The 24,282-nt window shown below is 32.1% G+C and overlaps 1 protein-coding gene and 1 long non-coding RNA gene across 3 annotated transcripts in view; one reads left to right on the top strand and one right to left on the bottom strand.

Moving 5' to 3' along the window:
- LOC105229099 (division abnormally delayed protein) overlaps nt 1–13,215 on the top strand; it is a 239,096-nt gene extending 225,881 nt beyond the window's left edge. For both annotated transcript variants that reach the window (XM_049458722.1, XM_049458723.1), the window contains exons 7-10: nt 9,705–9,877; nt 10,507–10,714; nt 11,710–11,851; nt 11,923–13,215. In XM_049458722.1, coding sequence (XP_049314679.1) covers nt 9,705–9,877; nt 10,507–10,714; nt 11,710–11,851; nt 11,923–12,089 — 690 coding nt within the window. In that variant the 3' untranslated portion in view covers nt 12,090–13,215. The remainder of the gene's footprint in view (nt 1–9,704; nt 9,878–10,506; nt 10,715–11,709; nt 11,852–11,922) is intronic.
- LOC125778941 (uncharacterized) lies at nt 9,897–10,376 on the bottom strand. The gene is made up of 2 exons (XR_007423042.1): nt 10,236–10,376; nt 9,897–10,165 (listed from the first exon to the last, which is right to left on the bottom strand). It is a non-coding gene; the product is annotated as an uncharacterized LOC125778941 (long non-coding RNA).
- Nucleotides 13,216–24,282: the final 11,067 nt, after the last annotated feature.

Raw genomic sequence — 24,282 nt, 5'->3', positions numbered from 1 at the left:
AGTCCGAAGTAGCACCTATTGACAAGAGTGATTCTGCGTTGGATTTCGAGGCTGACATTGTTGTTGGTGTTGATGCTGGTTCCATGACAGACGAAATGATCTACGATTTCGAAGTTATGACTGTCAACAGTGATGTGGGAGCCCAGTCGCCAGTGCGACGACTGTTTTATTTGTTGACAGGAGATATGGAACCATGTGTAGAAGATCACGCAAGTAAGGAAAGTTCTCTGAGCGCCATTCACTTGGGAGAGGCCAAACACAATAATTTTAAATATAGCTGAAGCAGCTCACGACTTCTTAGACCAAGTATCCTGTGGATAGCCAAAAAAAATCCTTGAAGGCGAGCTAAAGTGAGAAGGCGAAACAACCCGTTCTCAAGGTTGTGCGCTTGGTTTGGAATCTGCTACGTAAAAAAAACTTCCAATGAAAAGAAAAAATATCCGGACTGTAGTTAATTGTTTTATCGCTTATGCTGTTGATTCCTCTGAGTAATTATATAAACAAATTCCACTAATCGTTTTCGTCAAACAAAGAAAGAAAGAAGCTAATTACGCGAGTGCTTGGTAGGGGGGAGAATTTTTAGTACAGGAATTCAAATATTTGCATGCTCGTATGAAACAAACCATTCTAAACGACAAAAAAACAACAACAAGTGGTACCTGCTGTTTGCCAATTTATTGCCACTTTGATAAATTATGAAAGTGCCTCGACAATGATTGATTAATGCACATTAATTTGACCTTTCGTCATTCATTCGTTCGGGCGTAGTCACGGCGCCCGTGTTGTGCAAGTGAAAACTATTATGCATCGCATGGCGTAAATTTTTGCCAATCCTCCAGTTTGGTGCCACACGGTGCCACAACGTTTTAATGCCAATCAAATTGTTTCACGTACATAGGTACATATATGTATATAGTGCATATGTAAGTAGCGAGGAAGAAGATGAGCTTTGTGAACAGCGATGACAAAGTCAACTCAAAACTGCATTCCGTTACTCATTTCATTGTTGGTTGTAATTGATAATAATTGCACCAGACTACAAGTGCATGTCTTCTCTACAACGAAGTATTTTTGATAAAGTGACACCCACTGGGTGCGCTGACCATGAAATGCTGACATTATCATGAGTGACAGTAAGGTCTCTAAACGTGACCAATTTGGATTATACTAATAAATTCTAGGAAAAAACTGTAATTTGAGTATACTCATGGTTTGAATGTTGTTGTCCAGTGGAATGTGTTTTTGTAATATAAAACGAAATATTATTAATTCACTAGAACCAACATTTTAAATTTTATGGAAAGCCATTTTAATTATATGGTTCACTCAGCTCGATTTCATCCATGTCCGGGGAAAAAATTCTGCATAAGGCAACCTGTCTTATTTTGGAAAAAAATGCGGCCGAATGATGCTGCCATTGGCATTTCCTGAACCACTCGGTTATTTGACTTACCCTAATAGCGACAATTGTGTTTGTTGACCAAGTCATGAGCCAGAAAGGGGCCTCATATAAGAAAATAAATTTTCGATGAAAAAACAGTAGACACCGGAAAATTTTGTACCAAAGTAAAACGTGACATAATGAAATGGCAAACCTGACAAAATTTTACATAAATAAACAAACATGGCCACCACAAAAAAATCCCGTCACCCCTATTAATAGACCTAAGACCTAAGTATGGAATGCATTAAAACGCTTTTATAGTAATTTTGTTACTATTTTCTCATTCTTCTACGAAATTTTTCATTGATTCATTGGTATTTCATAAAATTATGGCACTGATTTCCTGTAAAAAGTTTCAAAGAGGGAAAGTAGACACTATCTACTACTGTGTAAATAGAATTTTAGCAGATTCTGCGGCCTCACTGTCGATACCTCTTCATACTGTGGGGACTCCAGATGCTTACAGCGTAGTCTTGCAAATGCACAAGAGATGCTCCATTGTTTCCCTGCTGCCCTGCAGATCTATCAGCCCCATCTTGCGGGCATGTGCCGCCACCAGACAGTGACCAGTTAGTATTTCCACCATGCTCTCACAGTCTCTTCTATCGAATGCCAATAGGAATGCTGCGTACTTACAAACTACCGTTCCATCGGGATTTTGATTTTCTTTACCATGCTTTTGCCGAGATCGTTCATTATTTCATTGCCCTCGATGCTTTTGTGGCCTGTCAGTTGAAGTTAAGTTGCTTACTTCTGGCAACAATTTCCACTGCTACCCTGCTTTCCAAGACACTTCTGGCCGATATGCAATACGAGGTTACTACTCTGATTGCTGCTTGGCTATCTGGAATTGCCTACAGATGCATTAGAGGCCAGCTCCGCTGCTTTCGCAATAGCAAAGACCTCAGCCTGAAATATACTGCAGTGGTCCGACAACCTAAAATGTTGCCTTATGCCTAACTCCGGACAGTATTTTCCCACACCAACTCCAGCATCCATTTTCGAATAGACATAGATGTTTAGAGTGTTAGTCCTTTGCATAAATTTAGTTCAATACTTCGAAAGCTGAAGGTTTATTTTCTCTAAATAGAAACGGATGAATAGATGGATATGGTTAAATGAACTCAGCTCGTTACACTAGTCATTTGCACATGGTTTCTTGATAAGACAAACTTTATAGCAAACTAAATATACCCGGTTCTTTGTATAACAACAGGGCTTCCACTTAGGAATCCGTTCATCAGTCACTCTCATATAGCCTTTAACTGCGACCTTCAAGTCTAAACCTACTAACTATATTTTATTTTTAAATATCTAATAAATCCAAGGGAAATTTAAAATAAACATTCAGCTTTTTCACCTTCAAAGCTTACAAATAAATCATGCATGTAGATTTTTATACCTTTCGTTGATTACTTATATAAGTGGATATGAAAATACACGAGCACATAGTTCATTCTATGATGACCAACTTGACGAGCGTTGCAGACGTCCCCTATACATAGTTATTGTGAAGAGCGTTTAAGCTTGTGGCACGTTGCACGTAAAATGCATTCAATTTAAGCGCAAGTTGCTGCATGAGCAATGAGGCAACGTGTTTCCTGTGCTTATAAGCATTAAGCATTTACATAAGTGCACTTTTGTGTTGAGTTAAATGAATTGTGGTTATTATTGTTGTTGTTGATTTTATTTTCCATCGAGTTTTGTCTTTGTCTGAATGTCAAGTTTGAGTTAAACTTATAATTTCCAGCGAGTTCTCGTTTGTAATACCGGAAGGTGTGCTTAATAATAAACTTAAGTGCTTTTGAGTGAGTGGTTCATGTAATTGCATTCATTCATGCGCTATCTATTGTCGTGATATCGCAATATGTAATTGCAATTATTATTGCTCTTAATAAAATAATGTTGATGGATAATAATTTCTGAAGTGTCTGTTTGTCAAGCACAGCAAATGAAATTAATAAAAGTGCAAATAAATGCTGATATTTAACAACTAAATCTATATATAGATCCATATTATATAAAATTTGTATGTATAAATATATATAGTATGTATTGTAGGATGGTTCTTTCAATTTTTCAAAACAGAACAAGACTCGGCCTCACCGAAACTATAATACCCTTCACAGGTAAATTTTTTATAGCATAAAAGAGTATAAAAAATCTGTATCTTGATTTTGATTCATCGGTGAGATTGGCAATGGCAGCTATATACTATATTGTTCAAATCTGACCGATTTGATCAAAGACAAATGAAGACTTGGACAAAAATCTTGTCATCGTCCATGCCTCTGCATCACATAGCAGGACGGGAATAATGAGTGACTTATAGAGCCTCGTTTTTGTTCGTCGAGAGAGGACTTTACTTCTCAATTGCCTACTTAATCCTAACGTTGTTGCTGGTGTTGATGCTGGTTCCAAGATAGACGAAATTATCTACAACTTCAAAGTTATGACTGTCAACAATGACGTGGGTGGGTGGCGAGGACTGTTTGTTGATGACCGGAAATATTTCGTCTTGCTCTCGTTCACTGCCAGACCGATTTGCTTCGCTTCCCTATTCATTCTGGAGAAAACAGAACTAACAGCGCAATTGTTAAGGCCAATGATATCAATTTCATGAGCATACGCCAGCAGCTGTACACTCTTATAGAAGATTGTACCTTCTCGATTTAGTTCTGCAGCTCGAATTATTTTCTCCAGAAGAGAGCTGAAGCAATCACACGAAAGAGAGCCGCCTTGTCTGAAACCTCGTTTGGTTTCCCGACCCTGACGAAGCTTCTGGTGTTGCTCAACGTCAGCTTCAGCTTCAGACATCGCGCCATAAAGGCAGCTTCTTTTCGTGCTATCAAAGGCAGCTTTGAAATTGACGAAGAGGTGGTGACTGTCGATTCTCCTTTCACGGATCTTTTCCAAGATTTGGCGCATAGTTAATATCTAGTCGGTTGTTGATTTTCCAGGTCTCTAGCCACGCTGAAAGTTCCAATCCACAATACGCTCGAGAGAACCTTATACGCGATGTCTTGGACGATAATACCGCGTGAAATAATGAGCATAACGAAATCGACTCAGCTCGTCCCATTGATCATTTATACATTGTCACAAAAACGCACCCGGAAATTTCAATTAAATTCCTCAAGTAAAATATATTTTCAAATAAGATATTTTCCTAGGTTGGTAGGGCTGTCCTTAAGTAATTTGCCAAACACGAGCGCATTCTGTCAACCAGCAGCTTCTTAATTCGGTACACATCAGTAGTGCCTTGTGATTTTTAGAATGGATAAAAATATCGAACAAAGAATTTGTCTTTCTAACCAAATTTCATATGCGAAACCGTTGCGGATGTTGGAAAAGGCTTACGATGATTCAGTTCAGTTCAGTATCAAAAAACACAAGCCTACAAGTGGTACAAATTTTAAATACATACATGCCTTATTCTGGACGACCTTCGACCTTTTCAACTGATAAAAATATAAAACAAGTTAAGGATTCAAAATCGTCAGGCAAGTATTAGAGAGATGGCGGGAGAGCTCGATATCTCATGCAAGTCCGTTCGAATGATTTTGGTAGATATTTTGGGTATGAAACGCGTTTTTACTCGACTCGTCCCGATAAAGCCGAAGTTTCATTGATCGTGCAAGTTCCGATCCCACATAAAGCATTATAACTGCCAATGAGATATGGGTTTATGAGATTGACATGCAAACAAGTCAACAATAATTGGAATGGACCCGTTTTCAGTCGATCGAAGAGATAAAAAAAAATTCGCTGAAGAAACTGAAGACCATCCCAAAAAATGCGTATACAAAGTGTTTCGAGGACTGGAAAAATCGTTGGCTTAAGTGTCTGGTGGGAATTTTGACAAACTAAATATTGCTGAATACAAATTGATCGATCAAAATGAAGATCAAATGAAGATGAAAAGATCTTTAGACCATATTATTCTATAGAAAAATCCACCTGTGCAGGTTATTATAGCTTCGAACTTAACTTGTCTCCTTCTTTGCAGTTATAATTGTTGAAATACTTATGTCATATTTGTAGAGGGTATAAATATAAATGTATTAATATTTACAGACCATTCACAAATTGCTGCGCTCACAATGCATTCTGCTCACTTAATTAACTTTTCCCTCATTCACATATTTAGGTTCATATTCACCAACACTTGTTTGGAATGTATACATACATACATATATGTACACAGGCTTAGAAGCATATAATTCAAAGTAAACTAACAGGACGATGTACTTGTACATATGTACATACATATATACCTAGGTGTGCATTCATTCAAATCTCCAATTGTTTTCGTATTACACATATGTTTGTAAGCACGTTCATATATCGTAATCAAAACTATGAGTAGCTGTGAGTTAATTAATATGCACTGCACAGCACCATTACCTGATCTACGTTTACATTTTCGTAAATTACACACCGAACAACTGCAATCACTGCAACTCGAACGAGCCTTCGTGGAAACTCAACAAGCTGTGTACCTAATGACTGCAAGTTCACAGGCAGCTTACTGCCTTACTTTAAATTGTTGTTGGGAACTTACAAACATACTTTGTATAAGCACACGTGCGCATAGAATTGGAAGCATAGGAATTAAGTCTGACCAAATGAGTCGGATTTCTCACACACATTCCTACATGACCACATACAAATATACACGCATGAATACGAGTAGAAATAAATGTAGCTGTGCTTATGGTAGTTAATAAACTGTAGGAAAACTACCTTCGTAAAACAATGAAGAACTTGATGAAAACGCTTAGTCCTAAAACCTTAGAGGCGCCTACTACTGCACTCATACGAGTATTTATTCGATTTTAATTGCCTGTGTGTTGCATACAAATGCTTTCAGCTGTAAATTTTCTTTAGACGAAAACGTGCCACGCTCGTATGCTATGAGAGTATGTACGAGAAGTGTGGCTCCTTCGTTTATCACTTTGCTCTTACTCGAACTTTTATGGGTACATAGGTACTTAGAGTAAAGGCTCTTTGTAAACTTGTATATATGTTTATTAACTTGTAGATGTTTATGTGCATAGAAATTGCCAGCAACCGAATATATGGCATATACATATGTATATTTGAAGATTCGCTTGCAATTTTTAGGTGTTAAAACATATGAGACCAATAGTGTTGAATTGCTTGTGTTTGAGCCTTCAACTTTTTGTTGTAGGCATTAGCTGACAAAGAGGGTTATTACAACTTGAATTTGTGTGTGTTCACATAGTTAAATCTCTCAAAGAGATAAGAATGAAAATTTACTCGTGAAACACCTTAATTACGCGTTACCTGAACCAATCAACTGAAATAATACTTCGAGAGTATTTCTGATCTAAGAAAATTGCAGCAAAGTCCATTAACCACCCACACGCCAAATATATTTGAATATATGTAGTTCTTCCAACTTTTGGATACCATATTTGTATCAACATTACGAAAACAAGTTAACAAGTTCCAAACCAGAACTTGAATCTGAAGTGTTAGTTTGTATAGCAGCCATATGCTATAGAGTGGTTCGATCTGAATATTCGAAACTTGTAGCGTTGTCTTAGATAATAATCTATGGTAAATTTCATGAAGATAAAGAATTCCATACAAAGAAAAGAAAAAAAGAATTCCGTACAAGGACTTGGTTTCGATCCATCAGCTTTTATGGCGGCTAAATCCTTAGATGTTCTATATCAGCGAACCCAACAAATGAGTAGCATCTTGGGAAGAAAAGGACGTGTGCAAATTTCAGATCGATATCTAAGATCAGATCAGATTAGTATATACAAGTAGGTTAGGTTAGATTAGGTTAATCTGGGAGGCAAATAAGCCACGCATAGACCAGTTTTGGTCCTTTGCGAAACCAGATGGAGTTCAGTCGCTAGGTCCAAGAGCAATAGTCATCCTTTAGAATGCCTAGCTTGCTGCGAATTTTAATAGACTGTGCGACCTCACTTCTTCAGTGCACCCCAGATACTTACAGCGTAATCTTGCCAATGCGGGACAAGTGCACAAGAGATGCTCCATTATTTCCTTGGTTTCCCTCGTATATACAGACTTGGACAATATTTTTTGAAATTATATACATATTCTCATTTTAATCCAATACCTTTGCCTTTCGGGCAAGAAAATGATTCCACGCTCATAAAATTCTTTGCAGGAAAAAAACATGTGCATCCAAAAAATTTTGCAAAGACTGGAACAAGTAATAGATCGTAGGCGCCAAGTCTGGGTGATAAGGTTGGTGTGGTAACACATCCAATTCAAATTGCAAAAGCTTTTAGCGAGTCATCAAACTTATATGAGGTCTCGCTTTAATTTGACGGGTACCTTTTCTATTGATCAATCTGGCCTCTTCCATTTGAGTGCTTCACTCAATTTGTCCAGCTGATCACAATACACTTAAGAATTAATCGTAGTATCGTCGGGCAAATGCTGAAATAAATGATATCTTTGAAACGCCACCAAACGGACAAAATAAACTTTTTTGGTAACTATCGGCCTTCGATGGCTTCTCAGCTGGTTCATCTTGTTTAGACCCCAATATCTTGTTTTATATTCGTGTAAACAACCCACTTTTCGTCGGCAGTAACATTACGCTTCAAAAATGGATTGGTGTTTGATGTTTGATAAGCAAATCACGGTCCTTTATGCGACGTAACAAATTTCATTCTATAACACGCGGAACCCATATGTCAATTTTCGAAATTAATCTTAGGCTCTTCATTTGCTTATGAACGATCGTGTTGGACAAATTTAATCTTTCAACAATATCTCGTTTTGTAGACGATTTGCATCGATCCACGCCTTTATTTTACCCCATCGACAAACCAATTTTGGCATTGGCTTGCGGTCAAGACATCTTCTCCGTACACATATTTACCCTTTTGATAGTGAAATATGCCGAAAATGCTGTTTCTATCTTCCATCTTCGATAGGGCACCAAACTAAAAATATTCCAAAAAATTCAAGAAAATTTTTTTACAAACAAGTCTTATCATATTTAGTTCAAATATATGTATAACGGTAAAGTTGTTAAGTCTTTCATCCGAGGCTGTTTCGATCTTTTCATTGGGTGCGTTTTTTTACGTAGCGAGAACCAAACCCAGCGCATAACCCTGTGCGTGGCCCTTTCACTTTAGCTTACCTTTAAACGGATGTTTTTTGGGTACCCTGATACTTTGTCTAAGGCCGGAAGTCGTGAGCTGTTTGAGCCATATGTAAAAGAAACCTTTCTGGCCTCTCCCAAGTGAATGGCGCTCAGTACACTTTCCTCACATGCGTGAACTCCTAAAAAATAAAGCGGTTAAGTATGAAGCTGGCTGTGAAAAAGTTCAATAAGATCAGCTGTTGTCATCGAACGAAATTACTTAAGCGGCCCACTCACGACAAATTTGTTTGACAAATCTGTTTGAGTTTGAGGTGGTTTTTGTCGTGAGTGGGCATGTTGTCAAACGGATTGAAGGTTTGCGACAAATTTCAAAAACTAACAACCGATTTGTGGATTCGTTTGTCGTGAGTGGCGTGGTTTGCAAACATTTGGTCAGTTGCTTGAAATTTTTGCAGAGTAAACATCAGCGGATAAAAAAATGGCAAGCGTGAGCAAACATTTTTTGGAAGAGTTTATTGAATTATTTAAAAATGAACCGGCCTTATGGCAATGCAAAAGTGAAAATTATAAGAATAAATGCCAAAAAGATAAGTCGTGGAAAAATTCAGCTCCATTGAATTTAATAGTTTTACATGTGAGTGGTTATATCTCTCACATAACCACTCTTTCATCCATTCTTTCTTCATTATTTTTTGCATTTGGCTTTTATCGCTTCATGCACTGGTGTATTACTACATAGTAGCGCAATTACATCATCCGCGTTATAATCAGACATGTTAACTCCGCGAAGCACACAATGGAAATAAAGTTTGTCAAATCGGTTTGTCGTGAGTGCTCAACCGTCTTCAAACAGATTTGTCAAACAAATTTGTCGTGAGTGGGCCGCTTTAGAGAACGACCGAATATTATAGTAATTTCGAACGGGTCGATAGTTAAAATGAATTGTCTTAAGAAAAGTAATAATGCAAATGGGTCTAAAGGTATCGATATAGTATCGATGAAATCTAAATTACTATAATATATAGTATGTATATAAATATTATATATATAGATGATACATATTGATATTTTAATATGAAGCTTACGATATTAGTTGCTTCACACTTAATTAAATCTTCAATTGTTTTTTTTTTATTTCAGGTTAAGAAAACATGTGGCACACCTAAACTATTACCCTCCCTCACTAAAGACAGCGAGCCACGCCCCCAAACTACACACACCATTAAATGGGCCTCACCACCAGACACGGAAATTCTACGCTTCCAATCTACAATCGATAAATCCAAAGAATTCTACGCGAACATCGTCCACAAGTGAGTAACGCCGTCTCTATTAAATTTACAGTTACATATTAAATTTATTTGCGCAATTATTTATTATTTGCTGAACATTTTTGCAAACATTACATTTACTCTCACGGATCAAGGATTTCTTTGACATTGGTGCGAAAGTTAATTTCTCACACGAACTATTTTATAATTTACATTACGAATCTTGCGCAGAGCGTCACGCAAAACGGTATAGTAGAGGGGTGCTAAAATAGCCGCGCTAAAGAAGACGAAGTTGCAGAACATCTCCTTGTTCGACATGGTCAGACAGGGCTGCAATTGAGAATGATAATTATATAGAGAGCACCGTTGGTTGTAACCAAAAAAAGAAAGCAACACTTACCACTTTCACGGGTGGTAACGGTTTGGGCCGAAACACTTCGTGTATAGTATCTCGGGCACTAAGAACAAAGGTTGTTAACATTTGGGCTTTAGGATTTTGTGCTTCTTTGGGAATTTCGACGACGATAATAATTCTATTAGAAATGGGAATATAATAATAATTTGTTGCAGAAAACTATTACAAACCTTAAATGACAATATAGAAAATTTTTGAAAACCTTAAACTTCATTTTCACTTTTTTCCTTTTCTACTTTTCGCTTTCATTCTACAGTGTGTGCGAAGATGATGACATACAACGAAATGATCACAACTGCTGGACAGGCGATCGTGTTGGCGACTACACGCAATTGGTCATGGCACAGGGTGTCGATACGCAACGTTATAATCCCGAGGTGCCGTTGGAGGTAAATTCGCAGTCAACGAAATTGAACGAGTTGGTGGACAAATTGATCAAAGTGCGCAAAAATATTGGTGCAGCGGTAAGTGTTTTTTCTCGCAACATGTTGCACAAAGTTGATCTTTAGGAACGAATAGAATTTCGCGTGACTGTACGTCTTTCCATCCGACCGTGGAATCTATAAGTTGGGTAAAAATTTAGCTACACCCATAGCTTGTCAAAACCCCAGATACCGAACATGTGGGACTTAGTGCCTGTAGCTAAATGTCGAAAAAATTGGTAAAACTCGGGAGTACTGGCATAGACACCGCATACGCGGTTATAGCCGAGTTAACACCGCGCCAGTTTTTTTCTTCTTTTCGCTACGCGGCGCCAATTGGATATTCCAAGCGAAGCCAGGTCCTTCTCCACTTGGTCCTTTCAACGGAGTGGAGGTCTTCCTCTTCATCTGCTTCCTCCGGCGGGTACTGCGTCGAATACTTTCAAAGCTGGAGCGTTTTCATGCATTCGGACGACATGACTTACGAGGTCAGCCGCTCTCTTTTAATTTGCTGAACTACGTCAATGTCGTCGTATAACTCATACAGCTCATCGTTCAATCGAGTGCAATATTTGCCGTGGGCAATGCGCAAAAGATCATAAATCTTCAGCAGAAGCTTTCCTCGAAAACTCGTAACGTATCAAACGGCTCGGAGAGGTCCTTCTCGATCCTAACGGAGCTTTTAGTATTTCTCAACATCAGTTTACACAGCCGGATTAATTTTGCATGAATATCAAATCCGTTCGACGAAGAGATTGTGCGTGTCGATTCTCTTTTCACGGGTCTTTTCTAAGATTTGCCCTTAAGTCCACACAGGTTAAATGGATTCAATACTTCCATTAGCCTCCATATACCCAATATGAGGTAGCTTCCTGCTACCTTTATATCTTATATATCGGTTACAAAATTACTTGAAGATGGTCCCTTAGATATACTGTAGTTGGATGTAAAGTATAATTTATTCGGCTATACCCGAACTTAGCCCTTGCTTCCGTGGTTAAATTTAACTATAATTTCAAATTTATATAAAATCATAGGTGCCATCCACTCCACGTTCATACTCGGACATACAAAGCGATATGGCGCGTCACGACGAGGAGGGCTCCGGTCACATGCCCGACGACATGGACGATGAGGAGTACGGCAATCAGAATGGCTCCGGCGACGGCTCTGGCGACGGTAAGTTCAATTTTTTTTACCAAGCAAGAAATATTTCAGTACTCACTTTTTACTTATGCATTTACCTTCAGGTGCCACCTCATCGCCCTTCGATCCATTGGGCCCAACCGAGATCACCAACAACGACATACTGCCACGTCAAGAGAACGCGGCGACGTGTCACAGCGGCCTCGGCAAACTGCTTGCCACCGCAGCACTACTAGTCCCGATTGCAAGCTTTTTGCTGAGCAGCAGCTAAATTAGAGCAGCCAAGAGCCCTCGGCAAGCAATCAGCAGGCAGCAATAATTATATATGGAGCATGCAAACGGAAAGTTGTTTCACTTTAGTAATACTATAAATAATAATTAATTTATGTAAACGAAGCAGGCGAAGAGGAAATGAAAATAATAATAATTAAAAACAAAAAGAAGTATATACATATATATATAAATATATGTATGTATACATATTTATAATAATTAAAAACTAGTGTGTTGATACATACATACACACATTATGTGCAAATGAGCCTCTTGAAATTGATATATAAATATATATATATGTATATATACACATACATATATATAAACATATATAGGGTGCAACTCTTTGAAACTTTAGCGTATACCAATAAATATACATATACATGTATGTAGTAAGCACCTATGCCACATAAACATACCACAGTTTGTATGTAAATGCTATTATGTAAAATGTACAGCCGCTTAACGGCCAAAAAAGTAAATGATAAGCATTTGTCTCAAAATGTAGTGGGTAATAATAGCACACTTTCAGGCGCACAAAGCAGTAACTATGTAATGCCAGCATAGTTAGCGAATTTATGATGTTAAAAATACATACATATGTATATTTAAAAAATATATATAATGGAGTGCTTCATTTCAAGCTTTAATAGTAGTTTGTAGCTGTGAACAAACTTGTGAAAGTGTAAACGAAAAAAGGAGCTAAACAAACGGGCACAATTTCGAAAATAATTTTTGGAAAAAGAACAAGAAGTAGTTTTTCTGTTTATTTTGAGTAAGGAAAAAGTAGCATAAAATTTAAGTACTCAAACTAAAAAAAAAAATATTAAGAGATATTCAGTTAAAAAAAACTGTGCAAATATTTATAAATTGTATAAAAGGTGTTATGATTCGAGCCGTCTATACGATTTTCACAAATAATGTGCTGCTGCAACTGTTATTATATATTATTTTAAAATATTCGTAAAATTTGTGTAATAAAATAACCAATTTATTTAATGTAAGAATGTGTGTTTCTTAGGTGTTTAAATTAAAAATTTGAATATAACATTTATTTGTGAACAAGAAAATGTAACAATTGAAAAAATATTAAAGGACGATGCATGTGTGTTACATAAATATGTGAAAATACAAATCGTTTGATTTTTTAAATATTTTTTACCATTTAATTTAATAGAAATACACAAAAAATATTAGCATTTGAAAGCTACTATAGTCAAAAAAAGTAAAAAGTTAAAATATCACCGATTTTTTTTATATTTTTATAATTTATCAAAAATTCAAACACACTTTTTTTAATTTTTTTTAATTTTTTATCAACTTTTTTTAAATTTTTTTGTCAATTTTTTTAATATTTAATGTTTATTTATCTTTTGTGCAACTTTTTTGGAATTGTTTATGTTTATTTACTTATTTGTTTAACTATTTTTTAATTTTTTATTTCTGTCATATTTTTTTATTTAATTTTTTGCTAAAACATAAATTTAAACTATTATAAAAACATATTTGCAGTAATTTTCTTTTTACTTAACAAAAGTAATAAACAAATGTTTAAAATCGTTCTTTTATTTGAAATCTGCTTTGGATACTAATAATGTTAAATTTATAACAAAATAAATCATAAATGTTATTTAAAATTAAATTTTAAAAATATTTTTTTTAGCAAATAATATTTAAAATAGTTCTCTTACTTTAAATCTGCTTTGGTTAAACATAATTTTTAATTTATAACAAAGTAAATCGCAAATATTACGTGTGTAAAATGTTTTTTTATTTAAAATAATTTTGTTTTAATTTATTTTAAATAAAAAAAATTCTATTTGTAAAAAATTTTATTGAAATTGTGAAAAAAAAATTATTATTTTTTAATTATAACAATTTTTAATTGAATTTTTAATAATAATAATAATTTTTCATTTAATTTGTTTAATTATAATAATTTTTAATTTAATTTTATTTTATTATTTCATAAAGCAGCTGTAGATATAAAGATATATAAAAAATCTAAAAATTATAATTTTTATTGTTTAAAAATATATTAAGTTTTTTATATGCTTAGTGCAATTTTTCTTTTAATCAAATATTTTTTTATAATTTTGCAAGTATATTTCATACCGTTATGTTTTAAATTGTCACTACTTCTGTGCAAATACTACTAATTTGGTTTAAAAATTCAATGTAATGTTTGTTTCATGACTTTTTATTACCATAAATGTAATAAATATTATGTTTTAGTTATAAAACTATATAAAGTTAAATAAAATTAAATTACTTTTAAAACACTGTTTTTTTTCTTGAATTTTTTTAAACAATAACTTTATAATAAATTAATTTTTAATTTAATTATTAATTTATTGTGTTACAGTTGAACTTGCCTTACAATAATCCTTAAAAAAACATCGAATTAGAGAGACTTCGAGTTATGGAAGGAAATTTGTATGAAATTTGACTTCAATTGCTAATTACAGAGTTCGAGTTTTGGAGAACTTTGAATTATAGAAATTCGCGTTTTGGACGTTCAACTGTGTTTTAATATTTTTTATATTTGAATTTTTTCTTTAAAATTTTTTATTAAGTAACTTTATAATGTTATATTTTTAATTTTGTTTAAATTATATGTATATGACGACTTATTATGTTTTTTTAATTTTTCTTAAATAAATAATTATTTGATTTTTAATATTTTTATCTTTATTATTATGATTATTTTTATTTCTATTATAAAATAATTTGATTTTTTTATTTTATTATTATTATTTTTTATATTTGATTACGGGTTTCTTGTTTTTATTTATTATTTAGTTTCATATATTTGCTCAATTTTATTGTATTTAAATAATATTCAACAGTTTCATTAATTAAAAAAATATACATTTTTAGATGGCAAATAATTATAAATATAAATTAGACTTTTTTATAATCATCTCTTTTATTTTTTTCTTATTTTTTTTATTTATTATTACTTTTTTTATTATTATTATTGTTTTTTATAATTCTTATTTAATTGATTCACTAAAAAAAATTTTATAAATTTTTTAAATGGCAAATAATTATAAATAAAAATTAAAATATTTTATAATCATCTCTTTTTTTTATATTTATAATTTTTATTAATTAAAAATTGTAAAAATATTGCTTATTTATTTTTTTAAGTATGTTAAGCATGTTTAGTTTTGTTTTTTGATTTTAAAATTTATCTTTTGAAGCCGAAAAAATAATATAAAAAATATTTACAGAGTGCCAAATCCGAAAAATCCATATATTTGCCTTTTGTTTTCCTTTTTTTTTGCAATTATGACCCTAAATGCAGCTTGCCTACAAATGCTAATACTTTTTTCAAATAAACTGCTCAAAACAAAAAAATTGAATCGGATAATAACAGCATTTAGGCGCTGACAACGCAAAGAAAATTAACAGTTACATTTTTATAGGCAATTTAATCTTTCTACAACCTTAGATTCATATATGTATACATATAACACTGCTACTCTTACTTGCGCATGCATACAAACAACAATAAAAATAATTAACTTGAATGTCCATAGTATAAAAGTGCTTAAAAACCGTTACTTATATAAAACCAAACATGATTAAGTTCAAGGAATCTATTTTCCACACATACATGTGCACTTTTGGTAGCACAGACTGTCACAAAAAAAAATTTATAATTTTTGTACTCTTTTTGAATAAAAGCGCTCAATTTTCAATAATTTTCTCATCATCAAATTATTTGTGTTCAAAAAAAAATACTCAAAGCTCAAACAAAAGCGATTTGCTCTAATGCATGCAAGCACATACATACATACATATATAAACATGTATGTATATGTATGTGTCTGCGACTGTCCAGCCTCTGCATGCAACAATTTTATGTAATTTTCACTCTAAACGCTTTTGCAAGCCAAAGTTGTGAGCGATCAACGGGGCTTACTCAATGCCTACGGAATTAAAACAAAAAAATCATAAATATTTCTTCCAAAAATTACGGTTGGGAAGCGATAAATGGAGAATTGAATATTATTCCACAAAATTTGTATACGAATTGCACTATCAACAAACACAACTACACTGAATTTAACAACGTAAATATGGGTGCGTTGTAGGTGTTAGAAGTGTTAGCTTAAGCCTCTAAGCCTCGAACTCATACCATAAGTAAAAATCTATTGAGACTAAATCGCATATGTGATTTACTATGTAATCTGCCTTCTTAAGTGTTGAAGTGTAAAATTGAAAATATGAAAACGCACAGCGAAACTTTGCATGTTGTAAAACTTAGTGAAAAATACTAAAAAATACAAATAATAAAAAAAAAATAAAATAAAAATATAAAAATATAAAATAATTAAATGGTGAAACAGGCTCACAAACAGTGTTCAAATGAAATTGTTCCTTTTGTGTGGTGTACTGAACGAAAATAGACTTGTGTAATACGTAAATACATTTAATGGAAAAGAGATGCCAATAGCAAAAACAAATACACACACAAATAGGCTTAAATAATACAAAGCTTGTGACATGATTAGTGTAGTTGGGAAATTTTGAAATTTTCGTAGTAGAAAACGTTGTAAACAATTAGTAAAGTAATTGAAATGCACATTCTTTTATACAAAAAAAAAAAAATAAAAGAAATAAAAAAAAATTTCAATAAATAATATACACTACAACAAAACAATTGCGACGTTGGAAACGAAACTGAAAACTGAAATTACTTTATGACAACAAAGGTTAAAACGAAATGAAAACAATATACATACAATGAAGTAATAATTATAAAATAATTAATTAAAAATGATAAATAAATACAAAATTAATATTATTGTCTTTTTCTTTTACTACAAAGACGGCAAAACAAAGTTAAGCAAGCTTAAAAATATAAATAAAATAAAAATTTAAAAAAAATAAAATGATTAATTTTTGATCTGAAAAAAAACTATTTTTTCTCTTTTAATAAGAAAACGCACACTAATAAAAATTTGATCGCAGCTGTATATACCTAATAAAATTTATAAAAAATTGCAAAAATAAACCAATTAAGTTTTTTCTGATTTTTTTCTTTTACTATAAAAATAATAAAATAAAATATATAAAGAAAAAAAAACAATAATAAAATTATTAATTTTCGATCTGCAAAAAAAGCTTCAATTTTTCTAAAAAAAACTATTTTTTCTCTTTTGCTACAAAAAATGCAAAAAAAATAGTTTAGCAAGCTTACAATATTTATTTTTTTTGTTAACATTTTACAAAAATATAAGATTTAATTGAAAGAAAAATATTATAGGGAAAAATATTTTTGAAGTACATATACATACATATGTAATTTGCAAATTTTAGTTAAAATTGGTAAGCATTATGAAACTTTCTATTGGGAAAAAATACTAAAACATAAAAAGTAAGAAACTTATTATTGAAAAAATTGCTAAAACATAATTTTTCAATAAAAAGTTTCTTAAATTTATTTATTTATATATGTTTTAAAAATACTAAAACATATTCGCTGCAAAAGAGGAGGTATTGCAACGCTGCAACAAAACTGAAATTACTTTATGAAAAGAAAACTTAACGAATATTAAAAAAATAAATAAATAAAAATTAGAATAAAAGTTGTTAAAAATATACATATAATTGCAATTATTAAATTTTTTATTCAAAAATTAAAAAAAAAACAAAAAACCAAAACATAAAATAAAAAATTTAAAAAACAAATTAAAAATTTCGAGTATATTTTTTAAACAAAAATTCAAAATTTTTTCAGAAAAAATTAAATTAAAATTTTCTTTCAAAAAAATAATATAACAAAACTTACAATATTCTACATTTTTGTTAAGCTTTTAAAGAAACAAAATATTTATAATTAGAAAATAAAAATGAAAAAACGCTTCAAAACCAGACAAAATTTATAAAAAATTTATTTTAAATAAATAAAACTGTAAAAAACATGCAAATAATAATGTTTAATAATTTTTTGTTGCTAATAATTTTTTTCTTTTTTCTAAAACAAAAGCGGATTAAACAAATACATATATCAATATAACCAGTCTTACAATATTCTATATGTACATTCATTAAAATAAAAAATATATTATTTTAAATTTGAAAAATAAAAAAAGAAGAAAGAAGAAAGGCCTCAAAACAATTTATAAAATTTAATTTTAAATAAATAAATAAAATTGAAAAAAAGCATGCAAAAATACGATTTAGTTTTCTGTTTTTGTTAAAAAAAATAATAATTTTCACTTTCCTAAAGAAATGCAATAACAAAATTTTCGCAATGTGACCGACCATATATAATATGTTCTATAGTTTTGTTAAAATTTTGGGGAAATAAAATATTTTTTACTAAAAAATTATACATAAATAGAAGAAATTTAGAAAATTAGTCAATATTTAAAAGTTTCTAATGTTTTTGTTAAAAATTTGCAAATAAAATTTTTTTTCCTATAAAAAAATACAAAAATAGTATGACAATGCAACAAAACCGTGTCAAAACTTACACAATTCACATTTTTTGTTAAAATTTTCTTAAATAAAAAAATATTTTTTTTTTAAATTAATTTGTTAAAATTGTGTTAAATATTTTTTTTTTTCTTTTATAGCAATAACTAAAATTTTCAAACAAGGCAAGGTCTCAAAATTGCTTCAAAAAGCAATGAAAAATTATTTAAAGAAACACACATTAGCGGTAATATTATAAACTGATATAAGCTGACAAAAAAAGAATTAATGGAATTAAGCTTTTAAAAGTATGTAATACACAAATATAAACAATAAGCAATGCAAATGTGAAAACAAAAAATAAATATGTACGTGTAAACTAAGCATAAGCACGCAACTTACTTGCATGAATTTCGCGCAAAAATATGCTAAATATTATTAACAAAACTATGTATATGCAATACATATGTATGTACATATGTATATTTAGTATATGTACATGTTTTGCGAATGATAAGCACAATTAGTTATACATAAATATTATATACATATGTTTAAATAGTAAACACTAATTAACATTAAATATATACAAACAATATAAATAACAACTGTTAGGTTAGTGAAAGGCTCACTGTGTAGTTATAAAAAAAAAAAATAATTATGAAAGTAAAATTAACAAAATAAAAACTATTTGAAAAAATTAAAATATAAAAAAAAATGAATCGAAAAAAATAATAATTAATAAAAAATAATTAATTGAAATATAAAAAATAAAAAAAACAAAAAAATTATACAAAATAAATAATAAAATATAACACAGTTTATTTTATAATATATTTACTTGTACCATAATTTAAACGTTGAAAAATAATAAAAATCGATAAAAAAATAATGTGACGATTGTAGCAAAGAAAACGTACTAATTTAGTTAGTAGCAAATTAACATTTAATGTTTAGTAATTGTAATAAAAAATCTAAAAATATTATAACGTTTTGTTTTTTTTTTTTAAGTGGACAATTTGGTGTTAACGTGTACATATATACATATTTACATTTACGAGCTTTTGTTCAGTAGTAACAGCGTATACCTTTTTGCCATTATTGTTTTTATATGCACATATGTACATATGTACCTATGTATGTATACAAAAATCCGTTCTTGCATATATGTAAAGGGTGATTTTTTAAGAGCTTGATAACTTTTTTTTTAAAAAAAACGCATAAAATTTGCAAAATCTCATCGGTTCTTTATTTGAAACGTTAGATTGGTTCATGACATTTACTTTTTGAAGATAATTTCATTTAAATGTTGACCGCGGCTGCGTCTTAGGTGGTCCATTCGGAAAGTCCAATTTTGGGCAACTTTTTCGAGCATTTCGGCCGGAATAGCCCGAATTTCTTCGGAAATGTTGTCTTCCAAAGCTGGAATAGTTGCTGGCTTATTTCTGTAGACTTTAGACTTGACGTAGCCCCACAAAAAATAGTCTAAAGGCGTTAAATCGCATGATCTTGGTGGCCAACTTACGGGTCCATTTCTTGAGATGAATTGTTGTCCGAAGTTTTCCCTCAAAATGGCCATAGAATCGCGAGCTGTGTGGCATGTAGCGCCATCTTGTTGAAACCACATGTCAACCAAGTTCAGTTCTTCCATTTTTGGCAACAAAAAGTTTGTTAGCATCGAACGATAGCGATCGCCATTCACCGTAACGTTGCGTCCAACAGCATCTTTGAAAAAATACGGTCCAATGATTCCACCAGCGTACAAACCACACCAAACAGTGCATTTTTCGGGATGCATGGGCAGTTCTTGAACGGCTTCTGGTTGCTCTTCACCCCAAATGCGGCAATTTTGCTTATTTACGTAGCCATTCAACCAGAAATGAGCCTCATCGCTGAACAAAATTTGTCGATAAAACACATTTCGAATCGAACACTGATTTTGGTAATAAAATTCAATGATTTGCAAGCGTTGCTCGTTAGTAAGTCTATTCATGATGAAATGTCAAAGCATACTGAGCATCTTTCTCTTTGACACCATGTCTGAAATCCCACGTGATCTGTCAAATACTAATGCATGAAAATCCTAACCTCAAAAAAATCACCCGTTAAGTACATGCGCAAACATGTCATGTGCACACACATAAGCCAAATTAGGAGGAATATTAAATTGGACAACAATTGCAAAATTGTTCCACTTTATTTAATTAATAAATTGCTTTTGGGAACAGAAATAATTTAAAAAAATAGTTTTTCTTCGATTTTTCATAAATTAAAAATATGTAAGAATGCGTTAAAATGTTTGAAAAGCTATTAAACAGTTTAAAGGTTATACTACTATGAGCAAAAAACAGCAATGTCCGGTTTCACAGTCTATACTTATGTTGTGCTTAAGATAAAATCAGAAAATACTGTTTTACAGTTCACACTAAGTTATGCTTAAGTACTGAAAATGGGAGCCTTAAGCAGTGCTTAAGTAACAACTGTTTTTTGTTTTTAATTGTTTTGAATTTTAAGTTCTTTATTAATAATAAGAAATAATAAATTATTTTTCGTGAAAAAATATGTAATCGGATTGGTTTTCCACCAGTTCAAATAGATGCTCCGACCCTCTAGCGGCGAAATTCGGGGTCCTTTAGTTGTTTTCATCCATTTTCGATATAACTTTCCTCGCAAATGTATTTACTGGGTGTGTTCCAAAGTAAACGGGACTTTTTTGAATCTAGCGCCCCTAGTGGCGCCATCTATATGTCGACTGGTGTTATCTATATTGATTGTCCAGTGAGAATTCCATGACATTTCAGCGATTAGAAGTGAAGTTATTGCGTCTTAAGTGTCAGTATGTTTGTGTTATCGGTGTGAAAATGAGCTTCGAACAAAGAGCCAACATTAAATTTTGTTTTGAAACTGGTATAACTTTTACCGAAACGTTTCAATTGAATTGGCGATGATTACATAGCAGAGAATCCAACATTCGAAGGACGATTATTTGACCAAAAATCACATTTTAATCATTAACCACTCCCCGTATTCACCTGATATGACACCGTGTGACTTCTTCTGAAAAATGCATTTGCCGATGAAAGGAAGGTGTTATGCAGACGTAGGCCATTCAAAAGGCTTTCACCGGCATACTGGCGGCCATACCGGCCAACGAGCTAAAACACTCGTTCGACATGCTTTTGGACCGTGCAAAAAGCTGTACTGAAGCAGAAGGAGACTATTTTGAATAAAATTAATTGATTTTGCCGAAGAATCCATTTATTCTGTTTTTGTCTACAGTCCTGTTTACTTTGGAACGCACATTGTATTGTCTGTTATAATTTAAATATTTCAAACATATTTTTTATAAATGATATTTGTAAAACATATGTTGCCCGTAACGTTACCATATATCATAATAAAATTTTATAGAAATTAAGCATTGACTGTGAAACGCAAACGACTACTGGTATAACTTTTACCGAAACGTTTCAATTGAATTGGCGATGATTACATAGCAGAGAATCCAACATTCGAAGGACGATTATTTGACCAAAAATCACATTTTAATCATTAACCACTCCCCGTATTCACCTGATATGACACCGTGTGACTTCTTCTGAAAAATGCATTTGCCGATGAAAGGAAGGTGTTATGCAGACGTAGGCCATTCAAAAGGTTTTCACCGGCATACTGGCGGCCATACCGGCCAACGAGCTAAAACACTCGTTCGACATGCTTATGGACCGTGCAAAAGCTGTATTGAATCAGAAGGAGACTATTTTGAATAAAATTATTTGATTTTGCCGAAGAAACCATTTGTTCTGTTTTTTTACAGTCCTGTTTACTTTGAAACGCACATTGTATTGTCTGTTATAATTTAAATATTTCAAACATATTTTTTATAAATGATATTTGTAAAACATATGTTGCCCGTAACGTTACCATATATCATAATAAAATTTTATAGAAATTAAGCATTGACTGTGAAACGCAAACGACTACTCAGTCTGCAATAAAGCGTAGCTAAGATTTTATTTGGGCACAACTTAAGTATGGACTGTGAAACCGGGCATAGGAATTTGTTATTCGTCATGTATAACTTCGCAACAATGCATCGAAAATGTCCAAGATTATTACGCAAATTCGCACGCTTCGAAAATATCACAAATTCACGTTTAACGAAAATTTATCTTCTTAGATGAGGCTCATTTCTGATTTCTGTGGGTATTCTGGTGTAGGATTTTGAAAAAATATATTTTTTTGCATATTTTGAAAGTTTAGACTTTCAAAAATATGACCTTAGAAGGATTTTTCAAACTTCGACTTCTTTTCGGAGATACAGCCGATTTCGTGACGTAGCGTCCGTGTTCACCAGGATCGTTTCCAAAACTTTAAAGGCGTTTTTCTCGAAACTACTTTTTTTTGAGGTGGTTGACATGATACCTCAAGTTCTACTGAACCGATTCCTTTGAAATTTGGTATATATCTTCTTTATACAATGCTCTATCGTGTCTGCCTTGGATTTCCAAAAATTTTTTATTTGAAGTATTTTTAAAAAATTCGAAAAGGTCGAAAAAATCGGGTCAAAAATTTTTTTTTTCAAGTCGACGCCATTTTTTTTTTTTGTAATGGTCAACCCGATAACGACATCCTTACTAATGAAAAATCTTCTTGTTTTTTGTGTTTTAAATCTCTACAAGAGTTGAAATCACGTCAACCAGGACACACCGTTTTTTTTTAAGCCCCCACTCCACCGGACTGTATCTCGACGAATTTTTGTTTTTTTCTAGCAATTTTTTTTTTATATTATTAAAATGTCAATAAAAAACATATAAAAAAATGGATAGTAAAAATGTTTTTCATTTTTTTATCTTTGTTTAAAAAATGCCTAAAATTCATGCGTCTAGACCAGAATACCCCTTAAAAGCTTCGTCAACAAACATAATTTTCGCATTTGAGGTGATTAAAATTCACAACACAAATTAGCGGTTGCTGGGAATTGTGGTATTGCGGCTCGCCATATTTGACCGATGTTTACCGACTTTTTTTCTAGAATTTGAAGAAATCAACGCGAACGATCCTTATTTTGAACAAGACTGTGCGCCGCCTCATGTTCCAAATCTAAATCTGAACACATTGAGTTCAAAGTTTGGCAACTCGTTATTTTTGAGAAATGGCACAGTCAAGTGGACGCCAATATCATGCGATTTAACGGCTTTAATTTATTCTCGGTTTGGGTATGTTAAATTTTGCTATTTCTGCTAATTTTTTTGAGGTTAGACAAAGTTCCGGATATAAATTAAGGTTATTTTCGGTAACGGGGATGCTATTATAGCCTTAGCGGCATTGGCTTAGCCGAACATAGTGTTAATTGTTGATATTTTACCAGCATACAATCCTTCTCCCCGGCATAACTGTTGTGGTTAGAGTTGTTGACCGTCTGTTTTGGATACTTAGATGCAGCTGTCATGGAGAAAGCAATTACTGGGTGCCTTTATTGATTCGGGGTCTACAACTCTTTTAAACTTGTTCCACAAAATTACCACAAAGCGCACTATTTTACTAATTTTGCTTGTGACTAATAACTTTTCCTTTTTACACATGAACACAAGTACATACATGTACATATTTGTATATTTACATAAAAAATAAATTTGTCTTGACTTATGTAATGTAATAATTTGTAATTATATGCAAGTAATAGAAAAAGATTCAAAAAAGCAAGCAAAACATTAAAAACAACTCTACAATATATAGTACATAGATATTATGCG

Source organism: Bactrocera dorsalis, chromosome 5 (assembly GCF_023373825.1).
Source record: "Bactrocera dorsalis isolate Fly_Bdor chromosome 5, ASM2337382v1, whole genome shotgun sequence".
Classification (NCBI taxonomy): Eukaryota; Metazoa; Arthropoda; class Insecta; order Diptera; family Tephritidae; genus Bactrocera; species Bactrocera dorsalis.
The sequence above is the reverse complement of the archived record's forward strand: the minus strand, read 5'-3'. Positions and strand labels throughout refer to the sequence as shown.